We start from the raw sequence: 21,368 nt of genomic DNA, 5'->3' as shown, positions 1-21,368 counted from the left end.
TCCAAGTAGGGCAGGCTGTCTTGTTAATGCCATGAAGCCTCTGACTGTCCTACCACAGGCTTTTGGTGTTGTCCCATAAATATGCTTCTGTCATGGTGGGGACACTACCTCAGGCAGCGCCTTGGCTTAAAAATCCAGAAGGAAAAAGGCAGCTTCTCCAGGATGGCTTACAAATGGGCCCCCAACCCCAAGAGTGACAAGCCACCCCAAGTAACAAGTGGAAATGTCTAAGGCTGATTTTCCAGAGGCTGAGTAAGAATGGCAGGCTTTACTTGGTCAGTATTTGAATGGGAACTAGGTGTAAGGGTGGGTGAAAAAATCTTCCTACCTTTATTCTTATCCGGTTTGTATCCTCCACCTCCCAGTATGTCCTCAAGATCCCTGTCGGAAAAACCTAGAAAAAAAAAGACATTTCAGTGACAAAACTATTTCAGAATCAAGAAATCGGATTAATAAATGTTGCCAATGACACTTGGATGTTCTTTGTGGTACTGGAAGTATGGCTCAGTGATACAGCACATAAGGCCCTGAGAACCATGCCTGGTGCCAAAACTAAAGAGAGATGGGGGAGAAGAAGGAAGAGAAGGAAGATGAGAGAGAAGAAAGAGAATGGATATGATAGGCTAAGTTCCAGGAGGCCCTAAGATTGCCACTGCCAATGCAAGTACTCTATAGAACCTCCAGTCAAGGAAAATGAACATAATCCTAGTGATTAAGTTGCATCATATGCCTAAGATGAGATTTTTGTCAAAGTAATTAAGAGCCTGACTTAACAAAGGGATCTCTTTCCAAGCTTGTTTTGGGCTTCCCTGAGCTCAGAAACGGGAAGCTGAAATCTGTCCTCTTTCTCCTACTGATCTTAAAGGGGCCAGTATCTCTATGGCTGAAGGGAAATACACTCCATCAACAAACTACATGACCTTGTTATGAAGAAAACCTTAGCCCAGATGAGATCCCATCCCAGTACCTGGACTGCAGCTATCTGAGACTCTACATAGGAAACTCAGCTTCTTAACCGAACAAAGGAAATCATAACTAATTTCTGTTTTAAAAAAAAAGTCTAACTTTCTCATGATTTGTGACACAATCATAGCTATCTAACACAAGAAGCAGAATTGTTATTTATAGTCAACTATTAAGTGCACATCTTCCTGAATGTCCTATCGCTGAAATGCAGTGTGCTTAAAGCCTTTCTGCTGTATTCTAAAGTACTAGAAGTGATTCACAAGTCACTTGTGATTGTTTCAGTTCTAATTGTTTTTATCTGCTTTGTGTCATAAGAGACTGCTCTTGTTGCAGAATGAATGCTGTACCAACTTGATGATTTGGGAAGCATTTCTTAAAACTGAATGAAATGGGTTCATCAGTTCAGTCCAGACACTGATGGTACTTGTCAATGAGGTTCTAAGTGAGGCCCTTATCAGCTACTGTGAGTCTAATAGCATCCCACGACATGAAGACTCTCCAGTGACATTGGTGGTATTAGTAGTAGATGTGGCTTTTGGGTTTTCATAATAAAGTGTGGCATTACACTGAAGTTTGAGAAACCTCAAGACAACAAGGGTTTCCAAACTAATCTGCAATGTTTCAAAACAACAAATGGGCACAAGTCCATTGAATGGGTGCTGCAGCTCAAATGGGAAATGACCATATAGGCTCATGTGTTGGGACACTTGACCCCCAGCTTTTGGAAATATGTCACTAGGAAGTGACCTTTGAGTTTCACTAGCCCACTTCCTGTCTCTTTCTCTGTGCATGGTGTGTGGATCCAACGTGACCAGTTGAGTTTTGTTGGGACCCAATCAATTCTGAACCATAAGCCAGCCGAATGAATGAATGAACTCTGTTTGCTGTCAGGTGTTTCATCAGGGCAGCTAGAAAATTAACTAAACGGTGACTGGGTGAGGAAGAGTTACTAAAACACTTTTATTTGTTGTTCTTTTACATATTTGTTTTAAAACCCCTTTAAATTTAGTTGTATTTATTATGTGTGTCTATATATGTATGCATGCACACCTAAACGTGCATGCACAAGCATGCGTGTACCACAGGACACATGTGCAGACCAGAAGACAGCTTTCAAAGTGCATAACTGAATATAAGAATCCAGATATCTCCTAGAAAGATGAGCATTCTAGAAAGTTCTAAGAAATGTAAACTAATGCCACTCTTCTCACTAAACTGCTTTTTATCATGCCATGCACAGTAATTTCTCATAAACTGTGCTATTTATGTTAATATGTGTGGCTTTAGTATTAATCATTTTAGACCGATAATACTGTTCTTTTAAGTTTTAAATATATGGATGATAAACACTGAGGGATATGACCCATATAGACAAAGTTATTGAGAGTCCCCATAATTTGGGAAGTCCCTAAATCAAAAAGTTTCAGCATGACTACGTTGGGTTCTGCAACTTACAGTGGCCTGATCTACAGTTCTCTAGATGGCAATGAATGCTATTACAGACAACAAAGCAGACCCTCCCAGGAACTGTGGCATTGGTCCGTAAATTCGAGCAGCTAGGTCTTACCTCCTCCTTCTCCTACACTTGGTTTTTTGCGGTCATCAAGATCATTTTGATCATCCAAGGCATCAGCCAAGTTAAAACCATCTGGTTCTGGGGACCACAAAACAAAACAAGCAAACAAAACAATCACTCACTGTCCTGGTGGGTTTTTCTGTCAGCTGGATACAAGCTAGAGTCATCTGAGAGGAGAAACCCCTTTTAGGAAATTGTCTCCATAAGATCAAGGTGTAGGCAAGCCTGTAGGGCATTTTCTTAATTAGTGAGTGGTGAGGGAGGGCCCAGCCCATTGTAGGTGGTGCCATCCCTGGGCTGGTGGTCCTCGGTTCTATAGGAAAGCAGGCTGAGCAAGCCATGGGGAGCAAGAGAGTAAGCAGCTCCTCTCCATGGCATCTGCATCAGCTTCTGCCTCCAGAATTGAGTTCCTGTCCTGACTTCCTTCAGTGATGAACAATGATGTGGAAGTATAAGCAAAATAAACCCTTTCCTCCCCAACTTGGTTTTGGTCATAGTGTTCCATCACAGCAATAGAAACCCTGACTAAAACACTCACTTAAACAAGCAGATGATGAGAAAATCCTTCCATACTTCTCTCCTCAGAGAGCTTGTCTTACCCATGGGATTTGATGGTGCTCTAGTTGTTCCCGGCCTTCTAGTTGTGGTAGTGGTGACATGGTCCCATCTCTCTGAAAACGGGAGGGAAGACAGCAAGAGTCATACATTTAATAACAAAATGTATACTCACATCGTAGTTTTAAGAAGTCACACCATGAAAATAGCATATTCTTGTCTCAAGGCTTGAAGCCCTGTATGACCTCATAACCACTTGGGAAAAGCTGAGAAACAGATAGAAAAGGTTTTAAGTGAGATTCTGACCACTTTTCTTCATAGGACGGGTGTTGAAATCTGTTGAAATAGGTAGCGGCGGCGGGGCTGCGTCCCCAACACCCCAGCCGCTTGCTAGCTCATGCCCGAAATAACAACACACAAACTGTATTCATTTAAAGAACTGCTTGGCCCATGAACTCTAGCCCTTATGGGCCAATTCTCGCACCTGGACTAGCCCATTTCTAGTAATGTGTGTAAGCACCCCAAGGTGCGCTTACCGGGAAGATTCTAGCCTCCGTCCATCATGGTGTCTCTGCTCCAGAGCAGAGCTGTCGAGTCTCCGGGAGCAGAGCAGAGTCTGACCTCACTTCCTCTTCCGCCCAGAATTCTATTCTGTTTCCTCCTCCCATCTATCTTTTATCCTATCAGGGCCAAGGAGTTCCTTTATTGCTTAACCAATGAAATCAACAGATTGATATATGACACTCCCACATCAGATGGGGACTGAAAGAAGAATGCAACTCCACATCTCACCCCTTGACTAGCAGAGCTAGAACATGATCCCAGATATCCTGAGCACATGGGCTAGGGAGTTCTAGAGCGTAAGCATGAACCCCAAGAGTTTCAACCATGGTTTCCTCCACTATTAATCCAGAAACTGAACTATAGAAAATGCCTGGAGATGAGTGAACTGGCACTTTCTATGATGTATAGAGAATACTCTTACAAACTCAAAGAGGTTAAGATACAGACACAGACACACATAGCAGATTGTTTTAGAAATATGGCTTCCGTTCACAGCAGTTACATGGCACTCATGACGATTTCAATAGTTTCTTGAAGCGCAATTAATCAAAACTCCGAGAGAGAAATTGGGGGTTCAACCTGAAGGTTAGAAAAGCAAAACAGGCTGGGTGGTGGTGGCGCACGCCTTTAATCCCAGCACTCGGGAGGCAGAGGCAGGCGGATCTCTGTGAGTTCGAGGCCAGCCTGGTCTACAAGAGCTAGTTCCAGGACATGCTCCAAAGCTACACAGAGAAACTTTGTCTTGAAAAACCAAGGAAAAAAAGAAAGAAAGAAAAAGAAAAATAGCCAGCCACGAGCTCTTACCTCTACCTCAGTCCAAAAATGGCGATCCTGTCTCCAGGAATCTGAGAATGAGACTGTGGCTGAGAGGTGTCTCCTCCCCTCTTATTTTCCTCTCTAGGGCTGGGATTAAAGTTGTGCACCACTGGGATTAAAGGCATGCACTGCCCGGTTTCTATGACAAACTAATGTGGCTACTGGGATTAAATGTGTGTGTCACCACTCCCTGGTCTGTAAGGTTGACCAGTGGGGCTGTTTTACTCTCTGATCTTCAGGCAAGCTTTATTTATTAAAATACAATTGAAATGCCACTACAGTTTCTTCTATTAAAATTTAGAATTGTCCATGATTATTTCTCTAACTGAAGACATTCAAAGGGAAAGGTAATGACAATGCTACAGCCAATACACAGAAATAAACAGCATAACCATAGAAGCAAAGGAGTGAAGCTGCCCGTCATGTTATACCATATAGAAAAATCAGCCATAAATAGATCAGAGATCTAAAGATAAAAGCTATTTTCAAACAGTTTGGTAAACATTTGTGACACTATATTTGGTGATATTTCGTGGAGAGGAAAGCATAAGCGTCAAAAGAAATAGTGGACATGAGCTTGAGAGATGGATCCATGGTTAAGAGCACTGGTGACTTTGGTCCAGGTTCAATTCCCAGCACCCAAATGTCTGCTCACAGTTGTCTGTGACTCCAGTCCATGGAATCTGACACCTTCTTCTGTCCTCCTTAGGCACAAGACATTCACAAGATGCACAGAAGAAAACAAACAAATAAAAAAGAGGAGGTAAGAGAGAGGTGGGAAATCAAAACAAAGTATAGTGATATATATATATATATGAGATGTCACAGTGAATGACAGGCAAGACAGACAGCTTGGGGTTTCAATAACTGTTTAGACCATGGAAATGTGAGACTTCAGCTATATAAGACCTGAAAATAAATCAATGCACCACCTAGAGAGGAAACATCATATAGGCATATCACTGACATGAAAAGATCTAGAACATTTTACGAAAAAGGCCTTCTGCACCAATTTAGAAATAAAGGAGAAGTCCCTGGGTTTTTCAGACTAACTTGTCTTCTTGTAAGATCAGGAGCAAAGCAAGCTCACTGTCACACAGCACTACAAGTTCTACAACTAAAAGCAGAGAAAACATGCAGACTGTAAAAGAAGGAACCAGTCTGTCCATATTTGCAGATGACTGGGTCATCTTCACAGAAAACCACAAAGAATGTAAACAGGGGAACTAGTGAGAGAACTCAGCAGCATTGGGAATGGAATCACTGGCAGCAACATGTAATAGTACATATGGAATCCAAAACCCATCATTCCTAAAGTAAAAGAAAACAAAATAATGAAATATATACCTTTAAAACAGTGTGGAAACTACTATATTCAGATAAAGTAAACCTGTCGGTAGAAAGTTATAAATAAAGAGAATCTAAACAGAGATACATACTGATTTCATGGAATGGAGAACTCAACAGAGTGAAATGTCAGCTCCCACATCTCGCTCTCGCGCTCTCTCTCTCTCTCTCTCTCTCTCTCTCTCTCTCTCTCTCTCTCTCTCACACACACACACACACACACACACACACACATTCAGTGCAAGCCTATAAAAGTCCTACTGATTTCTTTTTCTAGAAATAGTCAAATTTGATGTAAAATTGTTCTGGAAAGGCAGAAACCTTAGGTTAGCTTTTCAAAACCTTGAAAAGGATAAAGTGGGATGAATCACTCTACCTGGTATTAAGGCTCATTTTATAGTTACAGTTGTCAAGATGTGGCAGATAGATAGATACACAGGGCAACAGAGTAGAATGAAGAGCTCAAAAGACCTCAGATCTGCTTTGGTGTTTTTATACATATGCAAAGCAACTCAACAGAGGAAAGAATCTTTTCAGCAAAAGGTGTTGGAATAATTAGACTTCCAAAATAAAAAGCAATGGGTTTCATTTTATATAAAATTAAATGCTAATGGATGGATTACATTTGCTTAAATATAAAATCATAAAAAATTCAGAGGGAAGCATTTCAGAACTGAATGCTTGGTAAAGAGTTCACACGTTTGACAACAGAACCATGACCCATAAGAGAAAAAACTGTTAAAGAGCTGGAAAGTCCAGGTAAAATGGTACATGGTACAGCACTCAGGAAGCTTGCATTAGAGACCGGTCAGGATTACTTACTAAAAGAGTAAGATCCAGTCTCAAAAGAGGGAAGATGAGAAAGAAGAGGCACAGAAGGAGCAGGAGAATATGGAGAAAGCAAGAAGGACAACGGATTATAGAAAAGAAAAGCCATAGAAAGCTTTAATGGAGTTCAAGTTCGGTGAGCTGGAGTTGCAGTTCAGAGGTAAGCATACATTTATTTACAATGATGTCTTAGATTTGTCCCACAAAATAAAAGGAGACAAAGAATGGGGAGAAGAAGGGAAGGAAAGCTGGAGTTGGCTTTTTAAAAAAAGTAAAAAAAAATTAAAAATCTTTATTTTCACTATAATCATTCAAAATTATAAATAAGAGAGGAGATGTTGCAACTAATACTAAATAAATACAATGGACAATATATTCCAACAAATTGGATAGAGTTCTGGAAGCACACAAACACTTAAGACTTGATTATGAAAACTAAAAATATAAACAGATGAATAATCATTTAAAATTTGAATAATCAAAGACCTCCCAACAAAGAAATATCTGGGAAACAGATGGCTATAAATATGAATTCTTTGAAGAACTCAAAGAAAAATTAAAGCTAATCCTTCTCAAATTCTTGCAGATTTGAAGAGAAGGGAATAATTCCAAATTTACTTCATGAGCCCAACATGACCCTCATGCCAAAGCCAGACAAGAATGCCACAAACAAGCAAAACTGTATGAACAGAGACAAAAACCATCAGGAAAGCATTAGCAGAATTAACTGTATTGAATTAACTGAATTCAACAGCACACTTAGAAGATTACACACCATGATCAAAACTGGATTTATGCCTGGGATACAAGGATTGTTCAGCAGAACTTACATCAATAAACATTAAAAGTATGAAGCACAGAAATCATGTAATCATCTCAGTAGGCAAAGAAGAGACTTTGATAAAACTGAACAGCTTTTTGATGAAAATTCTCAACATATTAGCTATAGACGTATGGTGTGGTTAATCTCAGTTGTTAACTTGAGGAGTTCTAGAACCATCATGGAGGTAGGCCTCTACCTATGTGGTAAGGGATTGTCTTGACTAGGCTAATTGTCTTGAAAAGATCCACCCACAGTGGATGGCACCTTCTGGACTGTACAAAAAGCATGAAGTGAGCTCAGCACAAGCTGTCATCTCTCTCTCTCTCTCTCTCTCTCTCTCTCTCTCTCTCTCTCTCTCTCTCTCTCTCCTTCTTGACTATGGACGCAATGTGACCAACTCATGCTGCTGTGTCTTCTCCACCATGATGGGCTGTACTCTCTCAAACTGAACAAAAACAACCCTCCCTTAAGCTGCTTTTCTCAGAGTATTTCCTCACAACACCTAGAAAAGTAACTATGGCAAAATAGTGTCATTGAATCAAATGAATGCCACATAGAATAAGGGAACAGGTATCATCACAGTGAAAGGTCAAACACTGAAAGCTTTTCTTCTAACATGAGGCACAAGAAAAAGATGCCCACTCTACCAGTTCTATTCAACAGAGTACCAGCTGTACCAGCAAGAACAAGAAAAGACATCCAAATATGAAGGATGCTCAACTGTGTGTGGAGGTTGATAGGACTGTAAGCAAAGAAGATCCTAAAAAGCCAGTGTGGTGGGGCACACCAACAATCCCAACACTTGGGAGGCAGACTCAGGAGCATCCAGGAATTCACGTGCAGCCTGAACTATATAAGGAGTTTTAAAACTAGCCTGGGCTACAAACAAATACACAAAAACAGACAAACTGGAAAAAAAGAAAACTCTAACATGTTCATGTTTTTAAAGATGGAAGAAGTAGCCATAAGCCAAAGAATGTAGGTGACAAAAAGTGAAGAAACAAATTCCCCCATACAGCCTCCAAAAGGAATGCAGCCCTGCTAGGATGCTTACTGCAGCCTATCATATTCCTTCTGCATTTCCCTTCAGTGGTTATAAGATGCATGCCTGTTGTTTAAGCAACAAGGTATGTGGTCATTCATTCCTACAAGGGCAGCAAAAGGAAGCTCACAGATTTCAAATGATACCCTGGCACCAAGTGACATCTGTATTGCTGCTTTGTAGGAGACACTGAGACCAGAATGTGGCTAAATAGGACCTATGATGCTTTATCCTGATGGTCAACTTCAGTGGATCAGGAAATACCTAGGAAATTAGTAAATCATACTTATAGCATTACTTTTATGCCAAAACCTGACAAAAAATACAGACTTATATCTATTATAAATATGTATGCAAGATCCTCAATAAAACACAAGAACACTAAATAAAACACAAAAGGTCTAGAAGGTTTATAATCCCAGCCCTGGAGATGCTGAAACAGTAGATCCACAGTAGATCCCTGTGATTCTGAAGCCAAACTGGGTACCAGGCCAGACAGAGCTACACAGCAAGACCCTGTGTCAAAACACACTAAACAAACAAAAATTGATTTTTTTCATAGTTTCTAAAGCACCTCAATAGAAAGGTAGCCTTATGCACAAAGGAGCAATTTTGAGCAAGTTGATGTTTACAGTAAATAAAAAGACTTTTAAGAAAAAAAGATAGGAAAATCTATGGGGCCCAGGAATACAGAGTTTCTAGCTCTCAGACCTTGCAGAAGAAGCATAATTAATCAAACTTAAAACTGTACACTCCAGAGAAGACTTTGTTAAAGTCTCTTTAACAAAGAACAAAAATGTAAGATATAGAATAGACATATCTAAGAGTTAATGTCTAGAATATGTAAAGACTTCTTAAAACTCAACAGTAAGAAAGTCTAAAGTATGTATGATAATATGCATTTTGGGGACAGGGTCCCACTATGTAACCCATCTGTCCTGGAACTCACTATGTACACCAGGCTGGTCTCAAACTCAGAGATCCACCTGCCTCTGCTTCCCAAGTGCTGGGATTAAAGGTGTGCACCACCACAGCCAGCATGTGCACGTCCTTTATGCTAAGTTTCAATTGATTAGTAAAGTCTTTTCCATTTTAAGTTCTTACATAATAAACATCAATAGATAAAATACACACAAAATCTCTTGAGATCCTCAATAACTAGGGAAGTATGAAGATCAAAATGCTTACATGCCTCTGTCTGAGGGTTCTCCTGTGGTACACAGGGCTGTTAAAGTCAATAAGACAGATTCAGGGCTGGAGAGGTGATTCCATGGTTAAGAGTATTGATTTCTCTTCCAGGGGCCTGGATTTGATTCCCAGCAGCCACATGATGGCTCAAAACCATCTGTAACTGCTGTTCCAGAAGATTCAATGACTTCTTCTGGCCTCTACATGCACTGCATGCATGTAGTGCACAGACATGCATGCAGGCAAAAATACCTATGCACATGAAAAATAAATACCGCCAAATATAACCAGACCAATAAAATAAAAGTGAACAGAACCAGCAGAGAGTGCTAGGGCTAGCCTGTAGTTCAGCCAGTAATGACTCACCTCTTCCTCCTGTACCTGGTTTTCGGCGCCCATCATCTCCATCAGCTAATGCATCAGTCAAGTCAAAATTACTTCCTTCAAAGGAAACAGCAATCTGATTAACAACTGGGCACAAGATGAAAGGACAAGCCAGACATAATTTATTTTTGAAATCGGCTCTTACTGCGTCCTGGAACTAGCTCTTGTAGACCAGACTATCCTCCAACTCACAGAGCTCCACCTTCCTCTGCCTCACCAGTGCTGGGATTAAAGGAGTGTCAGCAGTCCCAGGTCAAAAAACAAGTTTAAACAACAACCATGTTTCATTTTTTTTCATTTTAGATGATGAGTTAAGGTGAATTAAAAACTGGAATATGCATAAACAAACATTCCACTTAAAAGAAATACACTGGACAAATAAGCATGTGGATCACAGGTTAAAGCTCTGATACAATGGTTAGGATGTCAAATAGCGAAAACCCTCAAAGGGGTTGAGGAGGCTGCTTGTTCGTTTCCCAGCCACCCAGATTCCCAAAATAATCACACAGAAATCTGTATTAATTGCAATACTGCTTAGCTAATAGCTTAAGTGTATTTCTGGCTAACTCTTATATCTTAAATCAACCCATTTCTATTAATCTGTGTATAACCACGTGGCTGTGGCTTACTGGCAAGGTCCTGGTGCATCTGTCTCCTGTGGGCAGCTACATGGCTTCTCTCTGATATATACCTCTTCCAGGATGGCTATATTCTGTTAAGCCATTTGTCGAAAGCAGCCTCTTTATTAACCAGTAGCAATAAAACATATTCACAGCAATACATAACCTTCTACACAAAGGTGGCTAAATTGTAGAAAAACTGGATCCCTCACAGAATGCTAGAGGGAATGGAGACTAATATAACCTTCCTTGAAGAATCAACCACTTCTTGTTTTTTTTTTTTTTTTTTTTTTTAACTATCAGAATACCACCTGGTCTAGCCATCACACTCTTGGGCATTATTCCTAGAGAAAGGAAAGCTTACATTTACAAATACAGCCATACAAGAAATTCCACAGCAACTTTACTCATAGAAGTAGTCCCAAACTAGACACAACTCAGAACTCCTTCCACACAGAAAGCACTATGCCAACTTTGGTACCTCCATACTATGAAAACTCTTCCCCAATAAAAACAAACTATTGATACACGCAACAAGTTGGATGCACCCCAACTGAATTAAGCTACACACAAAAAAAGCCAACTCCCAAAGGTTGTCTACTTTTGCATCACATTTACATAACCTTCTTGAAATGACATTTTATAAATGGAAACAGATTACTGGCAGCTAGGAATTAGGGAAGAGGGGAAAGGAGGATGGAAGCGAAGGACAGCTGTGATTGTCCAGGGGGTCACAGGGTGCTTCAGTGACGGAACTATTCACATCTGACTAGAACGGCAGATACACAAACCGAGCCTGGATGAAGAGAACATGGGGCTTACTCTATGATGACGTACAAATAAAAAAAAACAGTATTAGGAATAATGGTACACACCTTAACCTCAGAGGGAGAAAGAGACAAATTAGAGGCTAGCCTTGGCTACATTGTCAGACTATAAAAAAGAAAATAAGTAAATTTTTCTCCAATCCAAAGCCAAATCAAAATAAAATTTCAAACACTTTTAAAAACACTTAGTAAAGACAAATGTGAGAGTCATCACAGGTAAACTTAGAAAAAATTAAATGCTTTAAACTGCTAAGTTTATTTAAGGGTACTGTGTTTAACTTGCCAAGGGTTTTTTTCAGTGAGGTGGGTGGCAATGCTAATCAGTGGGACTTTGAAATACAACAGAGTGTAATATGGGCACGTGCATTAGTCAGTGCACCAGTGTTTCCAAGTGACCAGTGCATGGTGATAGTAAACAATGAATGGGCAGAAGACCAGTTCCAAGAACAGGAGAGTCCAATGGGGCTCAATGGAGCTGAGTTACACTTCACACATTTATTCTGAGGTAAAACAAAACAAAATAAAACAAAAACAAAAAAACACTGTTTGGGCTTTGGTGTCCTATCTGAGGAGGATGTCTCAACTAGTCTCAAAGTCACATTAAGTTCTCTTTCCTTTTTCTACCTGATATAAGAATCCAGGAGGAGCCTGGTGAGGTGGTGCACATCTCTGGTCCCCATTCTTCTATCTGCTGCTATCTGCTTCTATCTGCTAAAAGCTCCTGAGGTCCAGTGTAATACAGGAAGAAAACCCAGGCTTGTGTCTGGGGATGGGGTATGGGATCACAGGCAAGCAGATAGATTTCTGTGAGTTTGAGGCCAGCCTGGTCTACCTAGTGAGTTCTGATCTATCTAGTGAGTCCCAAGCCATCCTGGGCTACATAGTAAGATCCTGTCTCAAAGCACTACACACACACACAAACACACATGCGTGCACTCGTGTGCGCACACACACAGACTCCAGGTGTATCCTATCAAGCCAGACATTACTCTGCACTCTAAATTGTGTTTTCATCTTATAAGCAATGCTATTTCTCATAGAAATCTGCCACATGTGTCGATGCATATGTTATTTTATTTTCTTTAGAGTAATAACAGTTTTTCATTTTTAAGTTCTCAGATGAGAAATATTTATAGATGTGGCCCACATAAACAAATTCTCTTGAGATCGTCAAAAATTTAGAGAATTTAGAGAAAATGTTTGAGCATCTCCATTCAAGAGTTCTGTGGTTTGAGGTTGTCCCCCTCTGCCAGACCAAGAATAGCTCATATTTATGCTGTAGTTAGTAAGAACGGACCCCACCAGGGAGCTAAATGGCTAGCCTGTGGCTTCAGTCAGATGTGATTCTCCTCCTCTTGTACCTGGTTTCTGGCAGCCTACATCTCAATCACCCAAAGCATCAATGAAGTAAATTTACTGTCTTAACATACGGCATAATAATCAACCAGAAAGTATTCTGCTGAAATAAGTCTAATATTCAGATGGATGCCTTTGATGGCTTTCATATATGTGTAAAACCTCTACACAGCTCATTCTGATACTGTCCAAGATGCCTCACTTCCCTTCTCAGCAGAACCTTGCCTTGCTCATGTCCCATTTAGGCAACTCTTGCTGCCTGCTAGAGAGATGGTTCAGCAGTTAAGAGCACTGCCTGCACTTCCAAAGGTCTTCCCAGCAACCACATGGTGGCTCATAACCATCTGTAAAGAGATCTGGTGTCCTCTTGAGGAAGAAACCTGGTTAGTCGTCCTCATCAACTTAGACCATGAAACCTAATATGGACAAGTTCAACAGAACGGCCAGATATGGGCTGCCCATGCATGCTTCAGCATTGCCAGGGCATAGAGTTCATTCATTTTCACTTCATTGTTACCTGCTGGATTTGCTGGGGCTCTAGTCGTTCCCGGCCTTCTAGTTGTGGTGCTGAAGTGGTCCCATCTCTCTGAAGGGAGGAGGGAGAACGAGAAGAGGAGCAAATTAAGTAATATATGTATTGTATATATGTGTGTGTGCATGCATGTGTGTACCCGTGCATGTGTGTGTGTGCCGCTTCATGGCTTGCAGAAATCATATCAGGAGGAGACTAGCCTTGGTATCATTTCCTGAGGTCACTGCACACAGGTGAGGGCCTCCAAGGAATCCCACTGAGAGGAATGATAAAATTGCATGACTTCTGGAGCTGGAAGTACCTCTCAGTGCTTAAGAGTCACTGTTGCTGCTGCAGAGGACCCAAGTTTGCTTCCCAGAATCCCTGTCAGGCAGCTCCCAAGCACCTGTAACTCCAGCTCCACAGTATCTGGACTCTTATCACACCTTCCCTCATGTACACGTAAACACTTAAAATGAAATAAAAATGAACGAGAAAATAACTTTTCAGATGATGTAGGTTCAAGCTGTTGTGGTGCATGCCTTTAAACCCAGCACTTAGAGGAGACAGAGGCAGGTGGATCTCTGTGAGTTCAAAGATGACTTGGTCTGCACAGTAAATTTCAGGACAGCCAGAGAGAGATCCTGTTTCAAACAAAAAAAAGTGAGAAAACTGAAACAGGTCAAAGTTCTCTTTTTGTAGATCATGGAAAAAAGCTAAGATGGGCATACACATCCTCTCATGCATGCAATATACATTAAATAATAAAGTATGGTGACATATGTATGTCTCTATGACAAAAGCCCTGAACGTGTAACAGAAAACAGATGGAAAAGATGCAGCTAATTTTCTTGAATGTGTCTGCTTCCCTAAAGGGAAAAAGGTGAGTGCAGTCCTCGGTGATCACTGGTAGCTGCTTTTCATGATTGTTTGCTTGACTCACGCTTTACTGAGGAAGTTTCTTTCAGTGCATCCTCCAGATTAAAATCATCCAAGTCTCCATATCCTACAAATAAAAAAATAATTTTAAATTTAGGGTGGTTTTTAAAGTAAAACAGTAATACTGAATTTTGGGGGAGGGGGGTTCAAGACAGGGTTTCTTTGTAGCTTTGGAGCCTGTCCTGGAACTAGCTCTTGCAGCCCAAGCTGGCCTTGAACTCACAGAGATCCACACGCCTCTACCTCCCGAGTGCTGGGATTAAAGGCATGCACCATCCCTTACTGTCTCTTTAAAGACTTCTTTTCACCACTGCCTGGCCTGAAATATTTTCTTTGTTATTATTATTATTATTTGTGTCTCTCAGAACTGAATCCAGAACCTAGAATGTACTGAGCATGCATTCTACCATTGAGGTGCACTCTGAAATATACTCTTAACATGATCTATGCCATTTAAAAAATAAGGTATGGAAATGCAAAGGAAAACAAAGGAAAGCTAGAGTATCTATACTTACATCAGAAAAAAATAAAGCGGAAGTCAAGCACTCCAACATGGTCCAAAGAAACAGATCATTAAATAATGCAAAGCGGCTAATTCATCAAGTCAAAATGCTGGCCACTAAATCTAAACAGTGAGAGAAAGCTAGAGGATCTCACAAACATGTAGAAATTAGACATCACTCTTCTTGATAATCAGTAAGTCAAAAAAAAAAAATCAGGAGGGAAAGCAAACAGTAACTGGAGACAAAGGGAAATGGAGACATGATACACTCCAACCCAAGGTAGTCTTGATAGGAAATCTCCATCCAAACGGGGAAAGTCTCACATGCTCACATCGTACTTCTCAGACAAAGGAAAAGCCAAACACAGCAAAGGGGAAAAGAAAATAAGTTCCGAATGGAAAGAAAGAAAACAGAATGCAGAAAATCAGGCTGGCTGGGAAGACAGCTCAGTGGAAGAAGTGCCTGCCGTGTGAGTGTAAGGACACGGTGACATGAGTGCCTAGCCCCAGCCTTGGGGACATGGGTAAGACCAGCTGACCCGATAGGTTCCACAGTCTCAAGGAGTCCAGACTGGCCTCCAATTTCCTGTATCTGAGGCTGGACTTCAACTCCTTATTCACCTGGGCCTTTTTGTTTTGTTTTGTTTTCATTGTCGTTTTATCTTTACATAAGTTTTCAGCTACAATAACAAATAAAAATGAGAGAAGACCCAAACAAACGCAGAAATAAAAGAGAAGGTATCGCAACTGGTATCGCAGAAACACAAATGATCTTAAAGGCCTGCTATGAACAGCTAATCATTAGCAAGGTGGGTAGTCTAGAAGAAATGACTGACATTTGCTTGCATGTATGTCTGTGCATTGTGTGCATGCAGTGTCTGCGGAGGCCAGCAAAGGGTGTTAGATCCCCTGGAACTGGACTTACGAATGAATGTGATCTGCCATGTGGGTACTGGGATTCAAACCCATATCCTCTAGAGATGTAGTGTTCTTAACTGCTGCACCATCTCTCCAGCCCCACAGAAGAAATAGCTGAATTCACAAACACATGTAACCTTCCAAGACCAACTGAGGGAGAAATAAATAGGAATAGATCAAAAAATAACTAAAGAGAGTAAGTCAGTAATAAAAAGTCTCCCAGACTTCACTATTACGGAATTCTATCCACAACTGAAAAGATAACAAATCTTTCCACAGACCCCGCCCCTGGGTAGGGAAACTGTTTCTAAGCTCATTTTTTCTTGTTTCAAAGAGAGACAAGAACACTACAGGAAAACCACAGGACAACATAAATACAAAGACAGAATTCCTCCTCAACCAAATACTATCAAATAAGATCAAATGACACATTAAAAACACCTTTCACCACTGTCAAATAGGATTCATCACAGAGATAAAAGAATCATCCTAAACTGGGCGGTGGTGATGCACGCCTTTAATCCCAGCACTTGGGAGGCAGAGGCAGGCGGATCTCTGTGAGTTTGAGGCCAGCCTGGTCTACAGAGTGAGTTCCAGGACAGGCTCCAAAGCTACAGAGAAACCCTGTCTCGAAAAACAAAAACAAAAAAAAACAAAAAAAAAAAGAAGAAGAAGAAGAAGAAAAAAGGAAAACAACAGACAAACCCCAATTCAGGGATATTGTGCAAAACATCCAACTGGGCCCCCTTCTCAACTGTTAAGAACCCTGGCGATCAGGGAGAAGCTGAGAAAGCAGCCCTGCCTGTGGAGCCTATGTGAACAATGACTTCAGATAAACAGTGTGAGCTCTGGGCTCCTAGACAGAAACTAGGAAAAGCTGATAACATATGGATATTGGCTAATAACAGAGGATTAGCACGGGTTCTAATGTAAATGGTAATTTCAGAGGAATATAGGAATTCTCTGCTGCTTTGTAATTTTTTTCAAATCTAATTTTACAAAAATAAATTTTATCTAAAAGATCATTTTCCTACAGCAAAAATTGAGTAATTATTGAATAAAAATACATAACCTCAAAATAGTTAAAGAAAAATTAAAAACAGCATAAACAATAAAACTCAATCAAACTCATAAAAGACACCAGAGGGGAAAGAAAGGGCAGTGAACATGTGAAGAAAATTGTGAACTTTAGGGATGCATTCAGTGAAAAGCATCCATAAAAATAGATAAAATCCCCAAAACAAGTGCTCTTGGCACTAAACAAGCAGTCGGAGATTTACATCCTGAGGTTAGAGAAATGATAACGCTAAATCCAATACTCCTTGATTGGATTCTAACCTGCAAAGGGCATTATTGGAGCAATCAGAGAAAGTGAATGAGGTCTGTGGACCAGATGGGAATGCTGGTTCTCATCCAACTGCCTGATCTTAATGGAAATCCTCTTGTTATCAGGAAGAGGATGTCCTTGTTTATAGCAGATACATGTTGATGTATGAAGAGATCATAGGTACAATATCTGAAACTGATCCAGAAATAGGCCAGGAAACATATCTGGAGAAACACATATGTATGAGAGTAAAACACACAGAAATTGTTATAGAACTTAGGATGAATGATATATGCTAACATTTACACTAGACATTATTTGAGTAGCTACAGAAACTTGAATGGGGGTCTATTAGACAGTAGTAATGTGACCACGCTTGGGCTGGTTTCCTAACCTAGATGCCGGCATAGTGACGTGCCCTGGCTTCCTGGAAATACACTCCAGTATGCTGAGACTGGAGCAGCTAATGCATCAGGCAACCAACGTACACTGAAGAAATTTGAGTTGGGGGACCAAACTCTACATATCATACTTGCGAATTTTCTGGACGTCTGTAGTTATTTCAACATCTAAGTATTTTTTATATGTGCATTTTCCAATTTAATAATGCCACTTCTAAGTGTGTATTAGGGAAAAATACTTGTAACATGGACATAAATACGGGTGTACAAAAAACACCCATTGTTGCTCTGCTTACAACAGCAAAAACAAATGCAGACAAAATAGTGGTCAGCAGAGATGAATAGCTGTGCGAAGGCAGCTCTTCCACACAATGAGTTACCGCATTGCTGTGTTAGGAAAGAATGGGGAATGCCTGTATACTGACATGAGATACATTCCGAAATACATCAAGAGACAGAGAAATCTTCTTCCATTTGTGTGTTCATATCTAAATCCACAACCATAAAAATGTTCTCTAAGTTCATACAGGGAATCTGCTAATACAGGTTATGTCTAAGGAACTGAGAACAGAGGTAAAGGAGAAGGAAGAACTTCCTATCTAGTTTCTGCCTCCTTGCTTTAAAAAAAATATGTATACGTATTTTTCTTATACTAATTCAAGGTCTCCTGAACCATAAGATTATTATTCCACTGGGTCTTCTTTCAATACTCTTCCCCTCCTTCCCCACATAACAACAAAAGGACACGCTCCACAATAGCATATTGAGCTACTAACACGCAGACCAGGCCATTCCCCTGCTAGTTCCTGACATATCTGGTCATGTGTCATTAGGTAAGGAGTTAAGAGAAATATGACGGTATTGCAGTATTTACTAATTAATCCCCTATTGACTTTGGACTCAACAGACCCAACCAATCTATGGACAAAACACTCACCCTCAAGCTCAATCCTAAGCTATTAAGACTTCTTCAAAACCTACAACTAGGGTTAGAGGGTAGTCCAATAGTAAGGCCCTTGAGGAATACACATGAAGCACCACAAGACAACATCTACAATCCAGCACAACTATAAACCAAACAGGCACAGATGCCCTCACAATAGACCACCATTGCAAAGGGTGTCATACAGGCACTGCTCTGCCATGCTCTAACTTAAGCCTGTTTGGGATGCTGGCAGGTATCTCAAAGGCTCTTCCTCTGGCACCAGCACACTTTAGGAAGCAGCTGATTCATCTTAGGCCCAGTTCACAACTCCTAAGCCCTGGAATCTGACTAGCCAGTGTTCCAGCATTCAATCCTCATCTGCAGTAGAAGGCCACTAAGAATTTTAATGGGGAAACGATGCTGTGAGCTGACGACACATGTCGGCAGTGTCTTCTTTGATACAGAAGAGTTTTGGGAATGTTCTCTATGAATTTGTGTTTGTCCTTGAGAGGATCTACGGAATACAGTGTTGGCTCTTTCCAAATACATCTGGATAGCCAGGGTCTGTCCTCTCCCATGGTTTCTTTTGGGGATGAGACACAAACTTGACCTGCATTGCAACCTGACTTACCAGTGGTATGGGAAGCCAAGGCTGCATTTTAATGAAGGTTGCCTCCAAGTCAAAGATTTCAGAGGTAATGTTGAGACTTAATCAGAGATGAGTGACAGCCGACCCCTTGCTCTCTAAGGATGACTTCTCTTCTACCTCTTTGTTTTGTACATGTATGCAGTGTCTAGGTTTTCTAAAAGGCAGACAGTAGAAAGCCTAGCTGAATAAATATCCGAACTGCTTCCGTTTCAACACTTTGAAATCATGACCATTTTCTGTAAATGTGAAGGAGAAAGAACACAGAGACATCTCAGTCTGGTAAAGCAACTTTTCCATTTGTCTGCCTTAATGGAAGTTCCATAAAACCTACTCTGGACTTATCTGTGTCCATGAAGGCCATGATGACACTCACTTGCCTCTCATCTGGCTAGAATCTGTGTCTACATGACTCCAAGAGCACTGTGGTATGTAGCAAAACAAACAGACTTGATCAATCTTTATGCAATCTAAGTGCAAGGAAAGCTCACTATCAGAATCAGACCTCAGTGACCAAATCATATGCCAGCCGTTTTGCCTATGGTTAGTTTCTTGATCACTTGGGCTCAAGAAATAAGAACAGATTTGGAGAGCCAGGAAACTGGCTCAGTCAACAAAGTGTTCACTATGCAAGCATGAAAAGCTGAGCTTAACTTTCCAGATGGCACAGTGAAAATAATTCACTGCCCTTAGTGCAAACAATTAAGTCTCCTATCCAGACCCCATGCTTCAGAAGGCCAGAACAAACCAAAAATACTAGTATCCAATCTACCTGAAATGTCTGCAGCATTTTAACTCAAGTTACTCAATCCAGACCTGAACACGTTGTCTTGATAAATGTATGTTTCTCCACCTCAGAGCAAGCTGAGCAATTAATATCCTCTGGGTTAGTTAGGCACAGCAGCGTTGCAAAGAATGTGAAAATAGCTTGCCTCTTATTCTGATTACTAAATGCATTTCACCATTGCCACCTGAGCTCCAACTAGTTTCATGAATAAATTTAAGCCTCTGTCAGAGAGGACAATAATGACAAGAAGGCAGTGGTTCACTAGAAAACAGGAGTCAGCACCCGAGAGCCCAAGTACAGTGGCCACTGAGGACTGGAGCTGCCAGCTGATTTCAAGCACCCTTCAATTGCAGGCTCCAGGGCCGGCCAGGGAAGGGGAACACTGGTAAACATGGCATCCTTCATTTGCAGGCTCCAGGGCTCAAAGTCTTTTTGTATATTGCCAGGAAGCATCTAAGTGTCCTATATAGCAAGCTGTTTGACTTCCAATGTCAAGGTAGGATTTGTAGAAATTGTAAAAGTCACTACACTGATGAGTGTGTAATTAAAAGGAGAGTCTTTCTTCTTTCTACACAAAAAACAATGTCTATGGTGGATGTTCACCAAGGAAACCACAAATGTGCACTGAATGTCCCCAGAGAGAACCTCCTGTGCAGAAGTAGAGCTGAGAGTGAGTGGGTGCCTGGGGCTGGAGGCGAAGAGACTAGACTGCTAATGGGCATGGGGCTCCACTTTAGGGTGGCAGAAATTTTCTGGCACCAGATGGATACCTGCACAGCATAGTGAGTCTATTGAAAAAGCTGAAGTAGAGATATTGAAATGGTGGCTTTTATGTTTTGTAATTTACATCTCAACAAAGACTGGAGGGGTAGCTGTCTCCAGATACTGTCCCAGGGTCTCAGAGACCATACTCCCTGCCTTAGAAATGAGAGCCCACTGGCCACAGTGGTTAGTGATTAAGGCAGCATGGGGACGGGAGAGAAGACTCAGCAGCTAAAAGCTGCTCTTGCAGACAACCCAGGTTCGGTTCTCAGCGCCCACATGATAGCTCACTGCAATCTGTAACTCCAGTTCCTAGGTCCTTATCTGGCCTCCACGGGCACCAGCCATGAATGTGGTATACTTATATAAGTCAAAATACTGTTAAACATAAAATAAATAAATTAAAAAATAATAATTATATAGCAGAAGTAGAAATGGCTCCTGAGCTCATAAGGTTTTCTAGCTCATTGCCTAGGTGTCCACAAGAAACCACTTGATCCCACATAGGTGACCTGTTCCCTGCATATCAAACGATGGTGTCCCTGCCAGTGCCCACCAGAAGTTTCCCGGTCCTCATGGTGATGCACAGATTACTGGAAATTGATTCACCTTACTAGACCTGGATGGAGGTGGGTGATCCTTGGACTTCCCACAGGGCAGGGAACCCTGATGGCTCTTTGGGCTGACGAGGGAGGGGGACTTGATTGGGAGAGGGGGAGGGAAATGGGAGGCCGTGGCGGGGAAGAGACAGAAATCTT

At 41.1% G+C, this 21,368-nt stretch overlaps 1 protein-coding gene across 1 annotated transcript in view; it reads right to left on the bottom strand.

Annotated features, from left to right (window-relative positions):
- Positions 1-21,368, bottom strand: part of Cd99l2 (CD99 molecule like 2) — a 75,347-nt gene that overhangs the window by 16,743 nt on the left and 37,236 nt on the right. Inside the window, exons 2-7 of the mRNA XM_050123610.1 lie at positions 14,347-14,409; positions 13,410-13,478; positions 10,072-10,146; positions 3,142-3,213; positions 2,534-2,620; positions 329-394 (exon numbers count right to left, since the gene is read on the bottom strand). Of these exons, the coding sequence (XP_049979567.1) occupies positions 329-394; positions 2,534-2,620; positions 3,142-3,213; positions 10,072-10,146; positions 13,410-13,478; positions 14,347-14,409 (432 nt within the window). The remainder of the gene's footprint in view (positions 1-328; positions 395-2,533; positions 2,621-3,141; positions 3,214-10,071; positions 10,147-13,409; positions 13,479-14,346; positions 14,410-21,368) is intronic.

This window comes from Alexandromys fortis, unplaced genomic scaffold (assembly GCF_014885135.2).
Source record: "Alexandromys fortis isolate MF-2015 unplaced genomic scaffold, M_Fortis_MF-2015_v1.1 scaffold_206, whole genome shotgun sequence".
Classification (NCBI taxonomy): domain Eukaryota; kingdom Metazoa; phylum Chordata; class Mammalia; order Rodentia; family Cricetidae; genus Alexandromys; species Alexandromys fortis.
The sequence above is the reverse complement of the archived record's forward strand: the minus strand, read 5'-3'. Positions and strand labels throughout refer to the sequence as shown.